Source organism: Spea bombifrons, chromosome 1 (genome assembly GCF_027358695.1).
Source record: "Spea bombifrons isolate aSpeBom1 chromosome 1, aSpeBom1.2.pri, whole genome shotgun sequence".
Lineage (NCBI taxonomy): Eukaryota > Metazoa > Chordata > Amphibia > Anura > Pelobatidae > Spea > Spea bombifrons.
In genome coordinates, this window is record NC_071087.1 from 109,701,051 (window position 1) to 109,723,917 (window position 22,867).

General features: G+C 39.8%; 2 protein-coding genes and 1 non-coding gene across 5 annotated transcripts in view; all 3 read left to right on the top strand.

Moving 5' to 3' along the window:
• Positions 1-3,589, top strand: part of CHD8 (chromodomain helicase DNA binding protein 8) — a 29,680-nt gene extending 26,091 nt beyond the window's left edge. For all 3 annotated transcript variants that reach the window (XM_053468484.1, XM_053468486.1, XM_053468485.1), the window contains exons 37-38: positions 1,535-1,651; positions 2,184-3,589. In XM_053468484.1, coding sequence (XP_053324459.1) covers positions 1,535-1,651; positions 2,184-2,588 — 522 coding nt within the window. In that variant the 3' untranslated portion in view covers positions 2,589-3,589. The remainder of the gene's footprint in view (positions 1-1,534; positions 1,652-2,183) is intronic.
• A 3,785-nt stretch (positions 3,590-7,374) lies between these two features.
• On the top strand, positions 7,375-22,805 carry SUPT16H (SPT16 homolog, facilitates chromatin remodeling subunit). Its single transcript, XM_053468487.1, has 26 exons — positions 7,375-7,663; positions 8,454-8,546; positions 9,378-9,548; positions 10,459-10,614; positions 11,002-11,148; positions 12,300-12,451; positions 12,740-12,912; positions 14,668-14,758; positions 15,461-15,534; positions 15,741-15,853; positions 16,071-16,136; positions 16,255-16,356; positions 16,525-16,640; positions 17,030-17,183; positions 17,367-17,494; positions 17,576-17,711; positions 17,805-17,931; positions 18,018-18,136; positions 18,234-18,359; positions 18,951-19,063; positions 19,553-19,628; positions 20,160-20,329; positions 20,584-20,713; positions 20,956-21,085; positions 21,187-21,264; positions 21,764-22,805. Exons 1-26 carry the CDS (start codon positions 7,598-7,600, stop codon positions 21,871-21,873), a joined length of 3,117 nt encoding a protein of 1,038 aa, XP_053324462.1. The 5' UTR covers positions 7,375-7,597; the 3' UTR covers positions 21,874-22,805.
• Positions 8,168-8,264, top strand: LOC128468455 (small nucleolar RNA U6-53/MBII-28). The gene has a single exon (XR_008345841.1). It is a non-coding gene; the product is annotated as a small nucleolar RNA U6-53/MBII-28 (small nucleolar RNA).
• Positions 22,806-22,867: the final 62 nt, after the last annotated feature.

Consider the following 22,867-nt stretch of genomic DNA (forward strand, 5'->3'; position numbering starts at 1 on the left):
AACACTTTTTTATCTCTTTATCACAATGGCATTTCACAATTTGCTTTCTTATTTTACTGACATAATAATTAAAGCTACATTTTAACAAGAACCCCAAAAATACCAAAAAAGCTTTACTGGTAAATATTAATTCATGTAAACTATTTATTTTTTCCCAGTTATGCACATCTCACCCCCAGCTTGCCTTTCTGCCCCAGAAATGCCTTATACCCCCTATATGCTACTGTGCCCCCATATATGCCTTATACCCTCCTATATGTCAGAGATGCCACTGTGCCCCCTTATACCTCCTATATGCCACTCTGCCCCTGATATGCCTTATAGCCCCCTATATGCCACTGATATGCCGTATAGCCCCCCTGATATGCCTTTTACCCTTATATGCCACTGTGCCCCCTGATATGCCTTATAGCCACTTTATGCCACTGTGCCCCCCTATGTCTTATGCCCCCTCGATTTAAGAAAAACTGACATCGCTAAAATAGTTATAAAATATATGCTTTAATAAATATAGACAAAAAAAATACACAATACAATATAAAAATATATAAATATATGGACAATATAAACAATAAATCAAATATTACAGCAATCAAAAAAATAAAAAACACAAAGTAAAGAATGCACATAATTAATGGATCCCGAAAAAAATTCTACCTGCCCCACCAGGGGTTAATATATCAACAGAAGGAACACTGGGCAAATGAGCATAAAGCTTAGCTTACCCAGTGGTGCTTACATATCTTGTTTTTCTTATGTTGATATATTAACCCCTGGTGGGGCAGGTGGCAGTGAGGTGAAGTAGCGGAGGTTGCGCACATCGCGCACTAAAATCCAAATCCCCCTGCACCGCTGCAGGGGACCTGGATCCTCTCTGGCAGCCGGTAGGAGTCTGTGCGATGCGCTCAGACACCCTCCGCTTCTCCCCTCCGCTTCCGTTGGGGCTTCCATGATGGAAGCCGCACCGGAAGGTCACGTGACGCTGGGTTCCGTAATAGAAGCCCCAGCGGAAGTGGAGGGGAGAAGCGGATGATTTCTGCGCGTTTTGCACAGACCCTCACCGGGTGGCAGAGAGGATCCGGGTCTCCAGCAGCTCTACGGGGGATCTGGATTCTAGTGTTACAATCCGATCTATATTTGAGGTCGGATTATAGAAGGAGGGGAGTTTTTCAGAGCATTTGCTCTGAAAAAACTCATTTTATAAATCGATAAAATTCGTTGACTATTTTCATAATCGATTTATCGATTCGTTGTTGCAGCGCTAATTAACAGCAAACATTAGTAACTTAGAAGGTCCTGAAATTCAACTCTTTAATAGGGAAACTTTAACTGTTTTACTTCTCAAACATTAATATTACAATACATAACGTTTAAGGATTCAGGCATACTTCACACATACATCAGGGCAGCTTCTAGGAAAAGGTTATTTCCTTACGTAATTTAAGTGGTGTGCGTGCACATATATATCCATCCGAGCACACAAGTATAAAAAGTTTCTGATCAAATGTCCGTCGCCCAACTTATTTTCCCGCAGTATATGGAAGATCGAAGGAAACGGAAGAAACATCGAAGCAAGAAATCCAAATCGTCGTCAGCAGGTGCTGTTAGTATGGGAAATATGCAACCTCCACATCATCACAATGGGAAGAAGGTAAGTGCCCGAAATAACTAGGATGTTATATTTACACACACGTGATGGTCATTGTCTGTGCACTTCCGCAAAAGGGCGAAGCCACAGGGACAAGCTGCCCCCGGGGGAGAGGGTGGGCAGGAGGCTTGGGACAACCAACTTGCAAAATACTGTGTTTTATTTTTAAATGATAAAAATAAACTTATCGTGTCTGTTTTTTGAAAGCATTTTTTCACACCTGCCTAAAACTTTTGCACAGTACTGTATGTGGAAGAGTGTTGGGTGTCTAACCTAATTTTTACAAAGGCATTAGTTTCCAATTAAACTATTGGTCATATATGGCATTTTTTTATTAGCTTTTTCTTTTGTTTCTAATTAGTAACATAAATAATTCCTGCACTTTGATTTGGCAAAGTAACACAGCTGATTTGGTACTGGTGAATAGATTGCTACCTTGCTAGTGAATAAAATGTTTACTATGTTTTAAACTGTCTTAGCTGTAAATTATGCATAGAAAAACTTTAATCATTTACCTTTTTTTTTTCTTCTTCAGTCTTCCCTTGCAGAGGGCACATTAGACTCCCGACACCTCCACACAGCAGCCAAAAAGAGAAAGAAACGGCCGCCGTCAAAAATCATCTTACCACCTACTCTACAAGGGGCTGGTGACTCTTCCCATTCCTTTCCTTCAGAACCTCAACCAGAGCCCAATGCTCCCACCTTACAAACCATGTATGGAACATCAGGAGCAGGAATGCTTCACCCTGCTGGACTTGGAGGGTTAGGTTTTTCCCGCTACCAACAACTCCACACATCATCTGCAAACCGGATGCAAGGAACCAATTTTAATGAAGATTTACCTGGCTATGACCCCCCACAGCAGCACTTCTCTCTGCTTGATGACCCAATGATGCCGGCAAACTCTTCCTCCAGTGATGACGACCTGGACAGACCCTGATGAAATCCACCCCTGTGGGGGACAATAGACTACACCCCAGGAAACTGGGCCAAATTCCCGCTCAAAAGAGATGCCTACTCCGTTTTCCATCTTCTCACTGGAAGCCAGTTTGTTTTTTTTCCCCTCCTTTTCATAACTCCCTGTCTTTATTTTATTTTTTTCCTTCCTTCTCGAGATTCTCTATGGCAGGATTCACACTGGGTCGTTAAAGACAAATAGTAAGACTCTGAATTTTTTTTTTTTTAATTAACTTTATTGCTGGCGCAGAAGATCTGGGACATTTCAGAAGTCTTAACAGTGCAATAAGGCACTTCTGGTTCTGAGTGACAAGGTTTGGGTTCTCCACTATTCACTCGGCACTGACGTGCACAACTCTCATAGGTCACATGGTGCGGGAGTTTGATGGAGAGAAGGTGTCATAAAAAAGTGGGTGGCATCGTACTGTTCCACATGTGGCACAAGAAGCTTTGCAAAGCAGAAGCTGGTCTGTGCAGTAGGACTTATGAGGAAGAGTCGGGGCATTTTTTGTTTGTGTGTATGTGCGGGACCTAAGACTGGGGATCAGAAGCGGCATCCCCGAGCCTTCACTTTTCTTCCTCGGTCATCTGGAATATAAGTAAATTCCTTGATTGAATATATTGTCTCTCAACTTGAACTGATGAACAGGCAACCCTTTTCCTGTGTCATACAGCATTTCCCCTTTCAGATATCCATGCACAAATAAATGAATGCAGGTCTAATTATTCCTAATGCCATTTTTTCAATTAAATATCACATAAAATCAAATATATGTTAACGTCTTATTTCTCATAATGTGTACAGTGAGTGGCGTATTCACACACAAGTGTGTGTTTCCTTTTGAAGGGTTTGATCCCACATGAACAAAATGTCCCGGGAATTAATAAACCTTTTCTGATGTAAATCAACCCCTACAGACTCGCCATTTAATTTATAGTTTTATATGCCAGGTCAGGCTTGTTTTCTAACCAAACCGTAAAGAATTGTGACTTTGCTCCTATCACGACGGTAGGCATGTACAGAATCCATTGCAATCGCTGCAGAATTTAAGAAGGCACTCAGAACTAAATAACGCATAACGCATAGGCGTTTTCCTGGGAATATTGTATCTAAGGGGAAGTGGAAAAGAGGGTAAAAAAAGAAAATAAAGGTGTTTTCACTTGGACAGAACATTAATTGTATTCTCTAGCACAGTAAGGAAATAAACAATTTGTCCCTTCCTCAACGTTTAATCAAATAAAACAAACTTTTTAAGATGCTGTTTTTTTTTTATTTAATTCTTATGGCCACAACCTATCGTTATTGCTTGTGTATCACATGACAACAAAATATGAATTGGGTAAAATGTACTCTTACGCCGACATAATATATTTGGGCATAATAGCTGGGAGATCAGACTAGACTCTCCTGTGTCGGCATTACCCGCTTCATGCTGACAGCTTTAGCATGCAATTCCCAAAAATACTGAAAATCAGTAATACAACTGCAATAAGAATACTTAAAAACTGTAGGAACACCAGTGATATCAAACCAAAAAGTCTCTTTATACCCAACTGGTGGCAGGGCCACAAATGCACCTTGTACACCTGCCACTGGAAGTAGAAATAGCAAGTTTGTTTTGTATCTCCCATAACCAGAAACCAGTGTTTTACATATCGGCACTAGTAATTATTGCATTTTATGTATTTGTACGGATTTAAAAGTATCCCTATTTAACAAATGTTTGGTTTGGTCTTTTTTTTGGGAAAATCTGGTATGATGGGGGGAGGGGTAAAGCATTTCTGGGATAGGTGCCACATTCTAGTAGGAACAGTGTTTTTAATTGTGCATTTAGTAACCATAGTGTTAAATTAGGCAGAGTGGGTTGGACAGGACAGAAGGGAAAAGGAAAGTGGGGTTGTTGAGATTTAAATAGATTAAGTAACTCAGAACTGGAGTTCTGCAGCAAGTAAGGGAGAGCATCCTTTATCCCAACACCATCTTTCGGTAGTTTTGAATGGACCAAATATATCTATCTGTATACAGCAGAGAGGGGTTCTACGTAAGGACCAAAGTCTGTGTCGAGTTCAATCCTTCTACCTATCCTTCCTGCTTCTGGAAAGCTCCAGTGTCATATACCCACATAAATACATACACACACGCTTGTATACATGTTGACTGCCATGAACAGATCCCATCTCCTGCCTGGATCTCTCTTCCTGTAACTGCAGGTTGATGGCTGGGGGATGGCGACACTAACTCTGACCCTTGGCTTCGTAAGAGCTGCCACTCTGTGACAAGTGACTACAGAAGGAGCTTCCGCCTGCCTCATGACATGGAGTTGGAAGCTCACTCTGTCATCACCACACCTGGGAACTTTTTTTAGGCTCTGGCTACCTGAAATGCCCCAGGACTACCCACCGACGTCCGCTGAAATATATGTGTACGTGACGTATTAATGAAATCAAGGGATGTTTCTGATCAATAAATTGGGTCTCCGGTATAGAAGAAATTCTAGGCAAAATTGTAAAAAATAAAAAGCGTGTTTTTTTTTTCCATTTTAGTATAGGTTTTTACGTATTACTAATAATTATGTTTCATGTATTTATATGATTTCATAAGAAAGCCCTACTTGCCCTGAAAAAATAATTTGTGCTGGTATATCATATATACGGAAAAAGAAATTATGGTTTAACAAACGTGCTAAAACGCACAAAAAAACTTGGGTATAAAAAAGTGAAACCAAAAAGGTGCATGATGAATGGTCCTAAGTGGTTATGGTGCACTAGCTGGCCCATGCATATGTTTGGAAGAAAATGTGTCCCCCACAACCCCCCATGTGCACTGGTGGACCTTAAGGCCAAGGGATCAAACTTTCCCTCTCACTAGTACTCGCTTGATATTACTCAAAATGGAGAGACTCGATATAAACACACTTTTAAAGCATATTACTGTGTAAATCTGATTGTTTGAGCTGCTTGGCTGCTGGATAATTGTGGGTGTCTCCAATGCGCATACCTGGGAACTCTCCGGGTTTGGCCAGGAGAACTGCAGAAGAAGTGCCCAGTGGGCAGTCCTGGCCGTGTCCCACAAAGGTAGGCTTGGGGTAGCCGGAGCCCACAAACTGCGCTACCAGAGACCTTTTTGTCACCTTGCCCACCATAACACGTGAAATCATCATATCACGTATGCACACGGATGCATGCATTTTCCACCAATATTGCTATTGATTCCCTTTTCTGTTTGCGATTCGGTTCTGGCACTGGCTTTGATACTGTCTGGTGTCCTAACTGGTTTCTGACCACGCTTTGCTACCTAGGTCATGGTACCATCTCCACAGTAATACCCACTGAATACTCAAAGCTCATAGAAAAAAGAAGCAAAGGAGAAATGAGGTCTTTATGGGAGGCCTAACCATAGGCTTTATTAGACTGTGACCTATTGCTATTAATATAACGGATTAGGGCATTTTGAAAGAGGGTGACATGGATTTATGACCCAAACTGCTAATGTCCTTCATCAACAGGAACACTCATAATTATTTTCCCTAATAAAGACATCAAGCATACCTTCACTGGCCCTACAGAGACCGCGTAAACCAAGAAATACTCCAGGAATCAAGACATTTGAAGAATGGTTTTGTTGCCTTTTGTTGTTTTTTTACACTTGTTCTTATGAACATTTTTAAGTTAAGGGCCACTTCTCCAGGTCATTAAGGAGAAGCTCCAGGTCGTGTGAATGGCGTTGCCGGAGCCAGAAAGTTCCCGGGTATGCTGCTCAATGACAGGGAAAGAGGGAAATAACGGTTGGTCCTTTAATTAAATATTGGACCATATTTACAAACATGATTTTAAATTATCTATAATTAAAATTATGTTTGGTTTAGTACCAAACGCACAGTTTGATCTAACCCTGGCGTATTGTGCAGCCTCGAGCTGTTAATCATTGTTCCATGATGTCAGAGATTTATCACAGCGGTGTAGATTAGGAAGGAGTCGGTTCCAGATTGTGACCCTAAGAATCTGCCCCTTCACACTGAGATTGGGGCAAAATGCCTGCTATTTCCCAGATAGGCAGAGAAGGCAGTCTACAATGTGCTTCAGTCGATTCCATTTAAATCTAAAGGTATCACCTCCTCCAGGACCAGTCTAATGACGTCATGGAGCACTGATCCATATTGCTAAATGCAGTTACGAGGTCCGTGCTGATCTCCTTGGCTCTAGATCACTCACTTTCTCCCTGGTTTTCACGAAATATTACCTTTGCTTTTCTCATGGGATTTCGGACGATATTTACCTCAGGCTAAACACGGACTCCAAATCCCACAATGCCTGGCGGGCAGAGATAGGGTTTTAGCATCATGGGAATTGTAGTCCAAGCTTGAAGAGAGGAGGCAGTGGTTGTTATACTTTATCTTTTCCCGCTGGTGAGCGGGGCTCCCGGACTCCCGTACATTCCGATTTATGTAACGCGTGTTCTTATGCCGATCGCACATTTTATGATGTTGCATGTGCATATCCGATGCCGATATAAGTTAACAAGGCGACATGTATACATAATTCATTGCGAAGCCAGTTAAAAAAAATATATATGTATATATGTATATATATATATATATATATATATGTATATATATATATATATATATCACCCTTTAGCATCAATATACTGTAGCAGGCATACACATGGGCTGTACACAATGAGGATATATGTTCATGGCGTGTATATATTTTCCGTTAGGGGGCACTGTAGTTTCCTCTCCCTGCTCCTTTCTGGGGCCTTTCTCTCCTCCCCTCGGTTCTCTTTGCTAGGTCCCCCCGTCGGGCTTTCCCGCTCTCCCTTAGACCTGCTCCTCAGCTCGTGTTTCTCTTTTTCTCAGACCTCTCCCAGACCGCGGTGTTTCCAGGAAAGCTTACCGAGGCCACGAGGAGGGCTTCCCGGCAAGTAGAACAGGAAAGACACGCGGGAAGCCCGGCCTGTTCCGGGCGGGAGGAGAGGAGCACGGGTACAGGATGGCGGTCAGCCTGGATAAAGAGGCCTATTACCGGCGCATCAAACGACTGTACAGCAACTGGAAGGTGGATAACTTAATTAGTATTAGTGTTGGAGTGACGCATTCTAATAACGTGGGAATATGCCTGTGTGCATGTCTATACGGGCTTTGTTAAATCAGTTGATTATATATATACTCCAAACCCGACGTCTTTCTTACGTTACATGTTTTTTGTTAAATATTTAACTACCTTGTAATTGCACATACTATTTATCACTATCTTTACATACAAGTGCTTGATGTGTGTAACCATTAGTCTTCCTCCTGATGGAGATGTTTACATGGTGGACAATAGACTAATTGTCATTTGTTTTAGCCCAATAATTTATTCTGCCCCCCCCTGCAGTTGATAAGCTGATAATTACCCATGCTGTTATGTATGAATAGGCTACACTGCTTTACAGCTTTTTTTTTTTGTCCCGGTTGTTTACCTTTTCTATGGGTACTGTAGTTCTGTTCGGGGATGGAATGCTTTTCGGCCTTGTTGTAAATGACGTACATGCCTGTCTTTGTTTTCCTGCCCTGGCATTGCCTGTGATGAGTTGCCATGCTAATACCGACGCAGCAGTGAAGAGCCATGTGCTCCATGCTGGCAGCGGCTGAGTGTAACTGACATACTGAGGCTGCCAACAAGGGGATTCATCTGTCAACCTCTCACCCTGCTATGCCAATTGGGTGCTTTTTGTTCTTGAACAAAGAAAGTAGTTACAATTCTTCTACAATAAAATTATATTTGATTTCCCCCGATGGCTGTATATTTAAACTGCAGAAGATGCTTGTATGATCTGTAACTTTTGTTTTTCAATTTACCACAGAAAGGCGAAGATGACTTTGCAAGCGTGGATGCCATTGTGGTATCGGTGGGAGTGGATGAGGAGATTGTATATGCCAAGTCTACTGCCTTGCAGGTGAGAGGCCTGAAATAAGTGTGCTGGTATGTCTTTAAAGGGCCAGTAATGTATATCTTTTATATGGACATTTCGCTAAGTGTGAGGTACCCTTCAAGGCAGCTACGCCATCCCCCTTTCCATTCTCTGATGCCTTAGCTTCTATTTCAGACTAGCTTGATGCTGGCATGGCTATGTTGCATCTGGGGTCAGTCAAAGGAATGAATGCTTTGAATTGGATGGCACAAAGGGGTCTGTTAACTAAATAGGGAATTTGCAGGAGAGTTCTTTCCACTCCTATGAAAGCCCATCCCGTTGAGCTTCCGCGGCAGGGAGAGCTTGACAGGCCCTGTACTATCTGTGAGATTTTTTCCAAAATGTCTGTGACCGTTACTTTATGCAGGGCTAGCTCATCCTTTCTAGCCGGAGAAAACTAGTGGTCTTGGCCCTTCACGAGAATAGTGAGGTGAGAGAGAGAGAAAACTAGAACTCTGCTGCAAATTTCCAAACTTACAAACCTCTCTTTATGGAATAGACAAAGTTTAGATGACTACAATCTTGCAATAATGAACACACACTGTTAACACGCTTTAGCACATGTAAAACATTTATGCGGGGTGAACATTGTTGCCCACCGATATTGTTCTTAACATTAGTTATGATAGTTATTTGTCACCTGTTTTGTTGGTGTTTTGCATTTATGAATTTGAATTCTTCTTGATGTGTTCCTTCTATAATCCTGCTTTCTTTTGTTTATATTTAATTTCCCAGTAAATTACTAATGTAACTTTGACATATAGGTTTGATTAACTGTTTTTTGTATGCACTGTGTAATGTTTGTAACTTTTATAGACATGGTTATTTGGGTATGAGCTGACTGATACAATAATGGTGTTCTGTGAGGAGAAGATCATATTTATGGCCAGCAAGAAGAAAGTGGAATTTCTCAAGCAGATTGCAAACACCAAAGGGAATGAAAATGCGAATGGCACTCCTCCTATAACACTGCTTATCCGAGAGAAGGTGAGCTTAAAGTCCTTGGGACTCATTGCTTAAAGGGAGTCCCCTGAACATTAAGTACATTATTGTGTAGACTTATGCATTTCAGTTGTTGTTGTTCCAATAACCTTTGGTTGACTCTCCTCCTGGCATAATTGCAGGAATATATGCATGTGAGATTTGAGCGGCCTCAGATAAACTGAACTAATTGCGTATGTCATTGCTAATGTAGACTTTTTCCACGGCAGACACTTTGTGTCGATCTAATTGTCTTTGAGATATTTAGTCTAAACATTAAGCTCATGGATGTTGAAATTGGTATACAACTGGGCCGGGGGCACCATTACAAAGGATGCCTGAACCAATCGGCAACTTTACAGTAGGCAAAGGATACAATATATGAACAAAATTAGAGTGACACCCGACATCACACCCAATATTAGCTTGTTGGACATCCCATTCCAAAACCAAGGGCATTTATTATGGCATTTCATAACAGCCTCCACTAGCATATGTCTATGGGAATCTTGGCCTCTGTGCAGCTGCTCAGCCATTGAATCTTTTTTATCTCATATACAGGCGCTATCGGCTGCCATACTCTGCGCGTGGTCTACCGCTTCGTGGGGCTGAGCAGTTGCTACCCCTAGACTCTTCCACTTCGCAGTTATAGAGCTTTCTAACTTTCTGTGAACTGGGGCAGATCTAGCAAGTCAGAAATTTCAAACTGGTTTATTGACAATAGTGGCGTCTTACGGCCATGTTTTAAGTCGCTCTGCTCTTCAGTAATAACTGTTATACTGCTTCTGTTTGTCTATGGAGATAGCTTAACCTTACCATAAATATCAATTCAGTTATTCTAAAACTGGCTCTATGGCTAGTCATAGAGAAGTGGCTTATTTCGATTTTTCTTTGTTTTTCTCCGTCTCCTCTGTAGCAAAATGAGGGGAACAAGGCCAACTTTGATAAGATGATTGAAGCCATTAAAGGGAGCAAGAAAGGGAAACGCATTGGAGTTTTCAGCAAGGATAAATTCCCTGGGGACTTCATGAAAAGCTGGTATGACTGCGTAACTAAAGAGGGGCTGGAGAAGGTGAGTTTTATTTTTTTCTTTTGTCCTTGTAACATCTGCACATATACAATATCAGACTCCTAGAACACAGATATACCACAAAAAGCTTAAATATAGATTTCAGTCTATCAAGCCTCTATACGCATGTATGTGGAGTGGTTTGCCCTCTGAGTCTTTGTATCAACAGTGGAAACATGAAACAGTTTGTAACATGTGGGGCCGTATGTCAGTCAGAGGGATCTGAGGGGCTGGACAGTATTAATAGATTTCCAGGCACAATGGAGGAATTATATAAACCCTAGATGGCCAATGTGTCTTTGTTTGTGGTATGTAAATGGATTAGATTGGTGTCAACTTGTGGTGAGTCTGTATTCCCAGACACATAGGCGCCATGTGTTTTTCTTCCAGGTTGATATCAGTGCCGCTGTAGCTTATACCATCGCAGTGAAAGAGGATGGAGAGCTGAACCTTATGAAAAAAGCAGCCACCATCACCTCAGATGTTTTTACCAAGTTCTTCAAAGAGCGTGTCATGGAGATTGTGGACGCAGATGAGGTGAGGTAGAAAATGCCTAATTTTCATTGTGTGCAGTGTGTGAAAATTTAAAAACCCAAAGCTAACGATCGTAATCTAAACTTTCAACTATGTGTAACAAGGGATTTCATGTAATCCAAGAGTGAAACATTTTAATTAAGGGTTGTACCAGAACAAGAGGGCATGACTTGGTTGGTATAGACTACCAGTTTCATTTATTGACTCTGCTTGCACTAATTTAAAGCTTGAGATATGCATAAACTATAGTATAATCAATAGTAATCGTTAAAGGGCCGACTAGCTGCTGACTTTTGCTTTACCGCTGTAACTGTTTCTATAAATTAATGCATTTAACATTTGCCTTAAATGTTTCCCTTACAAGACTATATAGAAAAGGTAAACAAAATGTGGAAGTATGCAGGAAAAGTGCAATTTAATATTACATTTTACCCCTTTAACTCCAGGGGTTTCAGATTTTTGGTACCTTAGGTCCCAGAACTATTTTGCCATTTTTACTATAGATTCCCCGTCTCTGTGTTTGGTGTACCCACACAAATCATACATTTTTTTCCAGCATGAAGAGTGCTTTAATTAGAATCCTTAGAAACGCGCAACAATTTAAGTGCTAGTATGTAACAAACCCTAAAAAAATTTTTTTTTGCAATTTTCTTAAACTTCTACGCATTAGGTGTCCCTGTTGATCATTAACTGAATTTGTGTTCGGCAAGATCCCTTGACTAGACATACCTGTCAGTCTCTTGCGTGGTTATGACTTAATCGATTTGGAGAAACATTTCTTCCTCTTTTCCCTGCACTGATCACAAAGCAAGTGCCCATAGATGTGCAATGTGTGTGATCAGCCAGTAGGGAGACCCTTCAGTGAAGTCTCAGAAGAGAAAGCCCAGTCATGTGCTGGAAGCTGTTTACAAACGACACTTATCTCCAGTGTAGTGGCAACTAGATGTCCCTGTCAGTGCAAGAAAATCGGGACGTGTATGTACGTAAATAGGGGACTGAAGGTGTTATGTTGTGTAGCCTCATGAAGCTGAGCTTTGCCAAGTGTTTCCTTGAGATCCTATTAAACATATAGAGAAACAATTAGAAACTTTTGGATACGCTTGGCTATATAATGGGACTATTTGTTGCTAATCAGTCTTCTTTCTTTGTTACAGAAAGTTCGACACAGTAAACTGGCCGAGTCTGTTGAGAAAGCTATTGAAGACAAAAAATATCTCGGTGGCACAGATCCCTCCACAATTGAAATGTGTTACCCCCCTATTATCCAGAGTGGAGGCACTTATAATCTCAAATTCAGTGTGGTTAGGTGAGTGTTCTAACATAGCATGCTTGCGGGATGAGTAGTGTATTTTTGCCTATTTGTCTTGTATTTGTGTACATGTGCGACGCTTAGATATGGGAAAAAATGTGTTAAGATATGCCTTTCAGGTTTTTGCAAGTTAGTCTGACAAGATATATAATCCCAAATAGGTGTATGTGAATGCAAAATTAGGTCTTATTGTCCTTTCTTAAACTTTTAAAGTGTCTGGTCTAGACAAGAGATTGCCAAAAATGTCTTGTGAGCCTCATATGAGATGCATGTCTCTACTTCCAGTGACAAAAATCACATGCACTTTGGAGCGATCACATGCGCGATGGGGATCCGCTACAAATCCTACTGTTCCAATCTGGTACGAACACTTGTTGTAGACCCTACCCAGGAAATGCAAGATAATTACAACTTTCTGTTGCAATTGGAGGATGAGCTGTGCAAAGAACTTAAGCACGGTATGTGGTTAGCGTGTGCGCGCGTTTAATAGTCTCTAAAAGCGTGAATGCATTGTCAATGACCCCTTCTTTACTTATGCTGTTTTGTACCCAAAAACCTAGGGCTTTTTTTTCCCTCCTCCTCTTAATCCACATCTTCTTGTGGACCCACACAAATTATAGATCTTTTTGAACAGAAGTATGGCCGACTTGTAAAAGACTTGTGGAATCCTAAATTTTCTTCTAAGCTGTTAGCACCATATAATGAGCAATGACCCAGTTTATGTACAGCCACATCCATGCGTTACTACCCTATATTGCATATTTTTAATACTGACTTAAGGGATTGGGCTAGTGATTTTTTTTTTTTGCTTCCCCCCCCCCCACACACTTATAGTGGATGTTTTAAGGGATAGGTTTTTAATTTTTCTGACCCCTTTTGCAATCAATTATTTTCCCCATTATAATTGCAAGCAGCCATCAGGGGGAGCATTGGGGGGAGCCCAGCAGGGTCTAGAAAGACTCTGGTGAGGCTCTCCTGTCCTTAAATGAACTTTCAGTGGGTATCAGCAGTGAAGCCTACCGGAAACAAATGGCAGATGGCATGATCAGTCATTCCTTGAATGTTAGCGTAGCGGTGCTCGCGGCGAGCGTGATCAGTTGGCCTGCCGACCAGGGGGACCCGGTGTAGCAGCAGGGAGATGTCTCAGCGGCTGCAACATTCAGGACGTACCTTTACATCCTAATGGGTTTCTTGCCTCAAGTACAGATATGTCCTCAAGGGAGTCAACTGGTTACATTTTTTTTGTACTGTTGGCCTATAATTGTGTATAATTTGGATACTTATCATGCAAGCAGTTAGTCACCGGTCCCTGGCAAAGGGAGTCACAATATTAACTTTCATTGCTTTTCACCTTGTTTCTTAGAATTGTTTGCACAAATTAAATACATTTTGGTGGCTTTCTCTGCAATTGTATTATCTGCATCTCCCGATTACAGAAATACCCCACACATGCACAGGTTTTTGTAGAAGTTTTGAAATCTACAGGGCACACTGATGCTCGTTTCAATGCACGCAGGAAATAGTTTAGATGAAACCAGATACATTTTCACACGTATGCCAGCAGTTTGCTGTTCTCATGCGCCTGCTTTTGTGGGCCACAGCTCCCATCACTCTTACCAGCCTGGCTGAGGGAAATGGGAGTTGTAATCCAGAGATTTATCAGCCTGTTTCTAAAAATAACTATAAAATGTGGGTGTAGGGTACTATGAGGTAGCAGTCTAGAATGGCATGGAAACCACTACTTTATTCATGACTTTCTATGCCATTAGTGTAGATTTTTGGGGTTAAACTTTCTCGTGGAGTGACACCGTTACAAAATGTATTCTCTTCCCTCTCTATAAGATGTAAACAATCACTGACAAAGTTCTGTAATATACGCCTAGGTGCTGTCAGTCACCTTGATTTCTAACCCCCCATTACCTAGATGTGAAAATGCTATTTAATCAAACCAAGAATGTTAAATCAATTTAATCCCTATTATATGCACATCATATATACATAGCGGTACAAACATGTAGTAAATGCGCTGTGCTTTATTAGTAGTTGAATTTCATTTAACTGCATTAACTGTGCGTCGTGAAGGGCCAATCTTTGCAGGTTTCTCGTGCAAGTAGGGCATGACGATTCAGAGTTAATAGAACTGGCGTGACCGAAACCAGTGTCGCCTGTGCCCGTTTCCTCGTTGTGTAATAAGATCTAGTATTTCTTACTAGGTGCAAAAATTTCTGATGTCTACCAAACCATCATGGATCAAGTGAAGAAGCAAAAACCGGAGCTGTTGAACAAAATCACCAAGAACTTGGGGTGTGTATTATTCAGTAAACATTATCCTGGGTTTTGGGGCTGGCAGGCTGTGAGTTGTATGGTGAACCTAAGGTGCGCAGAGCCGCAACATAATTCGGGGAGTGTGGTAATAGTCGTAGATTGTGTTTAACCCTTTGTGGTCCTATGTCCGACTATCTCAAATGCAAACAGAATGTTGCAGAATCTTGTAATACCTTTTTTATTGGACTAACAGTATTTAAAATAATAGACAAGTCCTCCCTTTATCAAGTCAAAAGCATTTCTGACCAAGCAAGTGAAAACAGTTTAAAACTAACCAGTACATGTTCTGATACAGGGGTTAAAACAACAAGGTAGAGAATTTGCAGACAAAAACTTAAGAGGGTCGTAAATAGAAAAAAGTGGCATATATCCCACAACATATTTTACCAATGTCGGATTTACTAGCTGACCACAAGATGTTGCTATTATAAGGAAGAATTAGCCATATTGGTACAGAGTGATTCTGATTGTTTTAGTGATGAAGATGATTATAAAAGTTTAATACAACGAAAAAATATTGAGACTAACATTTGTATAAAAATTAAGTGTTTTTTTTCCCAAAAATTAAATTGAACCTGCTTGGTACATTTAGTTTACCGCAAGGGGTTAATGGAACATATTAATTTGTCATTGACTGCCTTCTTACAAAACTTGTGCTGTGATTTATTTATTTTTCTCCAGTTTTGCAATGGGTATTGAATTCCGAGAAGGTTCACTTGTAATCAACAGCAAGAACCAATATAAACTAAAGAAAGGTAAATTATACAATCAGTTTCTTGCAACTTAAAAAAAATGCCTCTTAAATAACTGTGTAAACTTGAGTTTGTTGGAAAAGATATATTTTTGGTAAATAAGTGGCTTCTATATTCAGTAGTTACCTTTGTTTGATATGAGATTGATTTATGATGGCAAGCTTCATTGATATGTTTACATTTAGCCTTAACTCGGTTCTGTGTTTTAGGTATGGTGTTTAGTGTTCACCTGGGGTTGTCAGACCTCTCCAACAAGGAAGGAAAGAAAGCAGAAGAAAAAACCTATGCTCTCTTTGTGGGAGACACTGTTCTTATCAATGAGGTAAAACCTGATACTTTCTCTGGAAAAATAAAAAACAGCATATATGGGGAGATTAACAATTAGGAAAACATTTTCATAGCATGAACAGAATGTTTTTTTTTTCTTTGTTGTAAAATTAGCTTTTTTATGAAATACTTCACTGGCCATAGCAAAGAGAGTGTAATTCTTCTGGTAATGTGCATTACAAAATGCTTACTGACCATTTCTTCCACATCAGGAAGGACCAGCGGCTGTACTCACTAATGTTAAGAAGAAGGTGAAGAATGTGGGAATTTTCTTGAAGGTGAGTTTATTTAGAAATGTTTAGTTTTTCTGATCACAGCACTAAGTTGCTTGTATTTATTTTCTGCAGCCTGACAGAGACAAAATTAACTGTGTGCCTGTGTTTAATCTGACAATAGAATGAGGATGAGGAGGAAGAAGAAGAGGAGGAGAAAGATGAAGCAGAAGACCTCCTGGGTCGAGGATCCCGTGCTGCAGCCCTTCTGACAGATAGGACCAGAGTATGTTTTTTTTTTTTTTTTGCCCTGCACTTTTTTGACTTCTGATCTTTTTAGTTTAAATCAAGAACTGTTACTATAGCTGCTATCTACAAAAGCAGGGATGTGCTGTAAAAATTCTCATCTTTTGCATGTTGTGCTTCCTGGTGTCATGTTCTCACTACATTCCAGAATGAAATGACTGCGGAGGAGAAACGCCGCACTCATCAGAAGGAGCTGGCTAACCAACTAAATGAGGAAGCAAAAAGAAGACTTACCGAGCAGAAGGGAGAGCAGCAGACTTTGAAGTAAGCAATTGGCTTTTATACCTTTGTGATGGTATCGGGTTTTACCAGTTGTCGGTTCCTGAACAGTTACAGCTGCTGTACCTGAGCTGACTTGAGCCTGAGTTCTCTCCTCTTTCTGGAGCAGCTAATGTCACCCAGTAGTAAAGTTATTTTGCAGGCAGCATAATTCACACAAGTAAGCAGAGACTTTACTAAGGGGATTACATCCTTTTATGTAATAAAATGCACTGTATGTATACAGTTTATATCAATGGTATCTTGATTAGCTTCCAAATTACTGTTTCAAGTAAACAACCAATCCAGTAAACAGTGAGAGAAAAACTGACCAATTAAGGTAAAGAAAAGGGAGAACGATATAAAATAATTTTTTTTTATTTTTTTTTTTTCAGAGCTCGAAAATCCAATGTTTCATACAAATATTCATCTCAAATGCCAAAGGAGCCAGAGATCCGTGAGATGAAGATTTATATTGACAAGAAGTATGAGACTGTCATCATGCCTGTGTTTGGTATTGCTACACCCTTCCACATTGCCACAATCAAGGTAAATGGGAATTATGTGGGATTTTATTAATGCTATTGAGAAGATGTAAAAAAAAATGAAAGGTGGGCATGTGTGCTCGTAGCATGGTATGAGGGTTGGCACATGTCCACCTAAACGTGGTATAAATACATTAATCTACATCTTTTAAACATATTTGACTCTTTTCCCCTTTTTTCCACCCAGAATATTAGCATGTCAGTTGAAGGTGATTATACCTACCTCAGAATCAACTTCTACTGCCCGGGTAGTGCCCTTGGGCGAAACGAGGGCAACATCTTCCCCAATCCTGATGCCACATTTGTTAAGGAAATGTAAGATGTTTTACAAAAACCTTATTCTGTCTACTGAAATGCTCTCACCGCTCTTCTAAATCTGACTGTTCTATTCTTCAGAACATACCGAGCCTCAAACATGAAAACCCCAGGAGACCCCAGTGTGCCATCACTCAACTTGCAGAATGCCTTCCGTATTATCAAGGAGGTCCAGAAAAGATACAAGACAAGGGAAGCTGAGGAGAAAGAAAAAGAGGTGTGTAGTCCATGCCGTAATTATGCCTAATAATTTTATGGTTTCTCTTTGTTTTGAGCGTTTCCATGCTTAGACCTTTACTTCCTTTTGCAGGGTATAGTAAAGCAAGACTCCCTTGTTATTAATCTCAATCGTAGCAACCCCAAGTTGAAAGATTTGTACATCCGGCCCAATATAGCTCAAAAAAGAATGCAAGGCTCCCTTGAAGCTCATGTCAATGGTGAGAAGCAAGTTTTTTTTTTTCTTTTCTCTTAACAAAGCTCAGTGTGTTGCCTAAGCTAACATTGACCTTCATATTCTTTATAGGTTTTCGCTTTACATCCGTGCGAGGAGACAAAGTGGACATTTTATACAATAACATCAAACATGCCATATTCCAGCCATGTGATGGGGAGATGATAATTGTTTTACATTTCCACCTTAAGGTAATATGATAATACTATAGTATTAATGTAACGTGCACCAGTTTCACTGGATTCTCACTAACACTTATCTGTTATCCACACTTGTGTGATTGCATAGAATGCCATAATGTTTGGGAAGAAGAGGCATACAGATGTTCAGTTCTACACAGAGGTTGGAGAGATTACCACGGATTTAGGAAAGCACCAGCATATGCATGACCGCGATGACCTGTATGCTGAACAGGTAAGGGAACGTAGAACAGCAGAGACTGTTGATTCAGGTTTAAAACTGTTCAAGCTGATTTATAGATTTGGGAATGGTACGCTCATTATGTCTGGACAAAGTTACCACTTAAGAGTCAGGACAAAAAACTCAGTGATGGACCATTCAAAAAAAATGTTTTCCCTTTACTCCCTGTTTTGCACACTTTTTTAAAATTAGTTTATGAATTATTACTTTGACGTAAATTTTACATTTATCATTACCCTCTAAATCTGATCACATACAAGCAAAGAACCACAAACCAATTAGCATTACAAATATATAATTAAAAGGTTCCTTTATTAATGGTCGGTATTAGAACTTATGAAGTGCTGTAAAATGCAGCTGTTGCTAAAAAGTATCAGTTCACCCGGTGCTTGGCTGGTTATGTTCAAATCCTGACTTGCCATTCTTTAAAGTTGAAACAATTACTTTTCGGGCTCAGCGAAGCTGCTCTTCACAAACTATTAATTATAGCTCAGAAAAGTGTGTTAGAGATGACCTTTTTTGTTTTTCAGCCCTGGTTTTCACATTTTCTCCATGTTTCATTTCTTCTGTTTTCCTCCTAACTAGTTGGAAAGAGAGATGAGGCACAAGTTGAAAACTGCCTTCAAGAACTTCATTGAAAAGGTTGAATCTTTGACAAAAGAAGATCTGGAGTTTGAAGTCCCTTTCCGAGACCTAGGGTAACAAGTCATACACTTGTCACTTTTGTGGAGTAGTCCAAAGTAGATTTGTGACACGATTTTTTTCCCTATTAAGTGATGTGGGCTTGTTCACCCACGATTCCCCTTTTCCATGTTTTAGTGTAGCCACACCAATGATATTGGGTTTTTCTAGTTATATTTCTAGTGCGAGGGGCATGATTTTTAATGTGTGGACGCATCCCCTTGGAACCTTTTTTACTGACACACCTGGCAGAGAATGGCCGGACCTCCGTTCAGGCCTTCCCCATTATTCCAGTGTAGCTTGTGCATGCGCCAGTTGCACCGGATTGTTCATGATGCTTTTTATATATATATATATATATATTCTTCCCTCACCCTAGTCTGTCACTTAAAGTGGATCTCCCAAATTCTACATATTAAAGCTGTTTGGTACGTTAAACCTGTATGCTTTAGAAATCACCTCACTTGGCATTAATATTCCACCTGTATGTCATATCTACCTTCCAGGTTCAATGGAGCTCCATATAGAAGCACCTGTTTGTTGCAACCAACCAGTAGTTCTTTGGTTAACACCACAGAGTGGGTGAGTATCCATAGCATTGTATCCGATACAGAACAGGTTTTAAAGATTCTATTGCCAATAATAATTTCCCCCGTATGTGTATTCTTCTCTGGTTCTGCTTGGTATTTATACGAAAAATTGATATTGCTATTTTGGTCCAGGGGAAATGGAGTCTTGAATCCATCTAAATAAGATTTCTGCTCCCACAGTCAAAGTAACTTTACATATATTTCTATTTTGTCCCAATAAAACGTAACCTTTAATTCATGCATCAAGCCATGAAACCGTTCAGGATTGAAGGTGTGCATGTAAAGATTTAAACATAAAGAAACACAATAACTTATGCTGTTCCACTGTTTGGTTTTCTTTTTAGTAACGTAATGTCTGATTTAATATAACTAAAATGGCTTATGCTATTGTATATTGACAATAGCTTTTATGAGGAAAGGAAACTGAATTAGCCTGATGAACATTTCACCCCAAGCCAGTTATTGCACAATATTTATAGCTCTTCCATAATCTGAAATCTTGCTATAAAACTTTTTTCCTCAGCCTCCGTTTGTCGTGACTCTGGACGAGGTGGAGCTTGTTCACTTTGAGAGGGTGCAATTCCATTTGAAGAACTTTGACATGGTTATTGTCTACAAGGACTACAACAAAAAGGTCACAATGATCAACGCCATCCCAGTAGCTTCGCTCGACCCAATAAAAGAGTGGCTTAAGTGAGTGCCCTGTTGGACAACCGATTAACGGCTCATAGTGGAAAGGGGCCTTATGTTTAATACTCCAAATGACAAAAAAGCGTTGTCCAGAAGGGGGGTAGTTCTCATCAGCATTTTGCTTACCTAGTTGCCTTTAAATTTGAAATGCCATCTATATAGTCTTTGGAAATATACTAATATTTATGCATAGTTAGGCAAACTTGTTTCAAAATAAACAAGCCATATGTGGCATTTACTGATCTACCTTTCCATAGCTCCTGTGACATCAAGTACACAGAGGGGGTGCAGTCACTGAACTGGACCAAAATCATGAAAACCATTGTAGATGATCCAGAGGGATTCTTTGAACAGGGTGGTTGGTCCTTCCTTGAGCCAGAGGGCGAGGTAAGTACACAACAGCCCTTTCTTGGTCTGGATATGGAAATTACTCCAGTATAGCGCCTGTAATTTTAAGCTATGGCTGTATATTCATTATATTTAACTTGGTCACATAAAGAAAACAAATGTTTAATATTTACTATTTGTCATAAGTGACAAACAGATAATGTGTAATTGACAAACTGAAAGTCTATGGTTACCTGTATGCGTTTAAGCGCATTTTCATTATCTTGCTCTATTTTAATTAGGGAAGTGGTGCAGAAGAAGATGGATCAGAATCTGAAATAGAAGATGAGACCTTTAACCCCTCAGAGGAGGAGTATGAGGAAGAGGAGGAGGACAGTGATGAGGATTACTCTGATGAGACAGAGGAGTCAGGTGAACATTGAAATCCATATTAAATGATGTGAGCTTAATGTACAATGAGTCTTATTGGCTATATGCGATTTGGTGACTAATGTATTGATTTATTTTATCAGCTTATAGTGAAGATTCCCTGGGTAGTGATGAGGAGAGTGGGAAAGACTGGGATGAACTTGAAGAAGAAGCTAGGAAAGGTAAGACAAGATAACAAATTACTATTTTATTACAAATGCCAAGAGCACTAAGACTAACAAAATATAGCGCAATATTAACCTACATGTTAATTTGTTTTGTTATAGTAAATGATTTCTAATTTACAGCTGCCATCTTTCTTGCAGCTGTCGCATATTTGCATGTTTGTTTTGCTCTGTGCAAACACCCAGTGAGTTTGTTTGCAAGCTTTTATTTAAAAGGCTCAGAATTTTGTGTTGTAGTCTGCAGTTGGTAATACAACAAATGGAAAATCTGCCTAATATAACTTCAACAGATCTGACTTTTTTTTGTCAAAGATGTCTGTATCCATTAAACACTTCTAGCAATAAAGGCTGTAAGGGTTCATTAACATGACTGTTTTTTACCTTATAAGTAAAAATGTTGTGATCTGTTTACTGTTGTAATGGCTATGCTTACACTAGATGTTGACGAATTTCGCGTGGATTTGATTTTTTATAATTTTGATTTTCTTATCAACAGCTGACAGAGAGAGTCGTTACGAAGAGGAGGATGAACGCCCCAAAATTAATTCTAAAAAGAGGAAGAGCCATGCACCTGCTCCCACCCCATCAAAAAAGAGGAGGAAGTGACATCCATTACCGCAGATATTTCTTCCCCTTTCTGTTCTATATTCCCATCCCTTTTCCCAATTTTTCACCACTTCCAAAATTCAGGATTTCTTAACTACCTTCACACGGCCTGTGAGTCTGAGACATTCTGCTTTAGCTGCTTCTGCAGACTGTTGGCTAATGAAGGTTAAATGGACCAATACACCAATACTTTTTATTTTTTTTCTCCTTTTCCCTTCCATTACTGGACTGAAAAAAGTTGGCATTGCAATGAGAACTTCATTACAGATAAAATTTGAAATATTCTTCATTTTATTTTTGTCTGGGGGAAAAATGAAATTTTTTTTGTATCCATGGCACTTTCTGTGCTTCAGGGACAGTGTAATGCTGTGACAGTGTAGTGGTTTAGAGCAGCTCCTGAAACCACTTGTGCTGATTTGCTGGTTTGCTTGTTCCCTGTGCGTTTGACCAATTATTTCCTAATTTTATACCCCTTCCCTTTGTTTCCTGTGCTGCTCACATAGAATTTCATTAAAAGAGAACTTTTACATTTTCATTTGCAGAACACATTTTGTTTTAAGTATAAAGAGTCTGAAATAGTTCTCCTCTCTGCGGCTTCTAACTGTATTACCCAGCTTTTGAGGTCTTCTTAATGGCAATGATTTAAATGTTTGAATATATTATATTTTTTCCTTTTTTTCCTTCTGTGCTTTTTTTCTCCTCTTAGCAGTGAGGTATAAGTGGTGTTTTTCAGACTTTGAAGAAATGTAAACAAAAAATAAACTCTTTTTGTAAGTATTTTTTCCTGTTTGCCATCTTTTTGCAGTTACACGGTGAATTCTGGTTTTGGAAAATGCACTGGTTGAAATGATTCACCCTGTTAATGATGCCTCAATTTTTCAGTCCCAATTTAAAACAATAAATGAGATTCCTCAGGGATAAATTACATTTTGCTTGCTGTTTCTTGGTTTGATTATTTACTGCTTTGCTTGCAGATGGCCTGTACCTGAGCTGC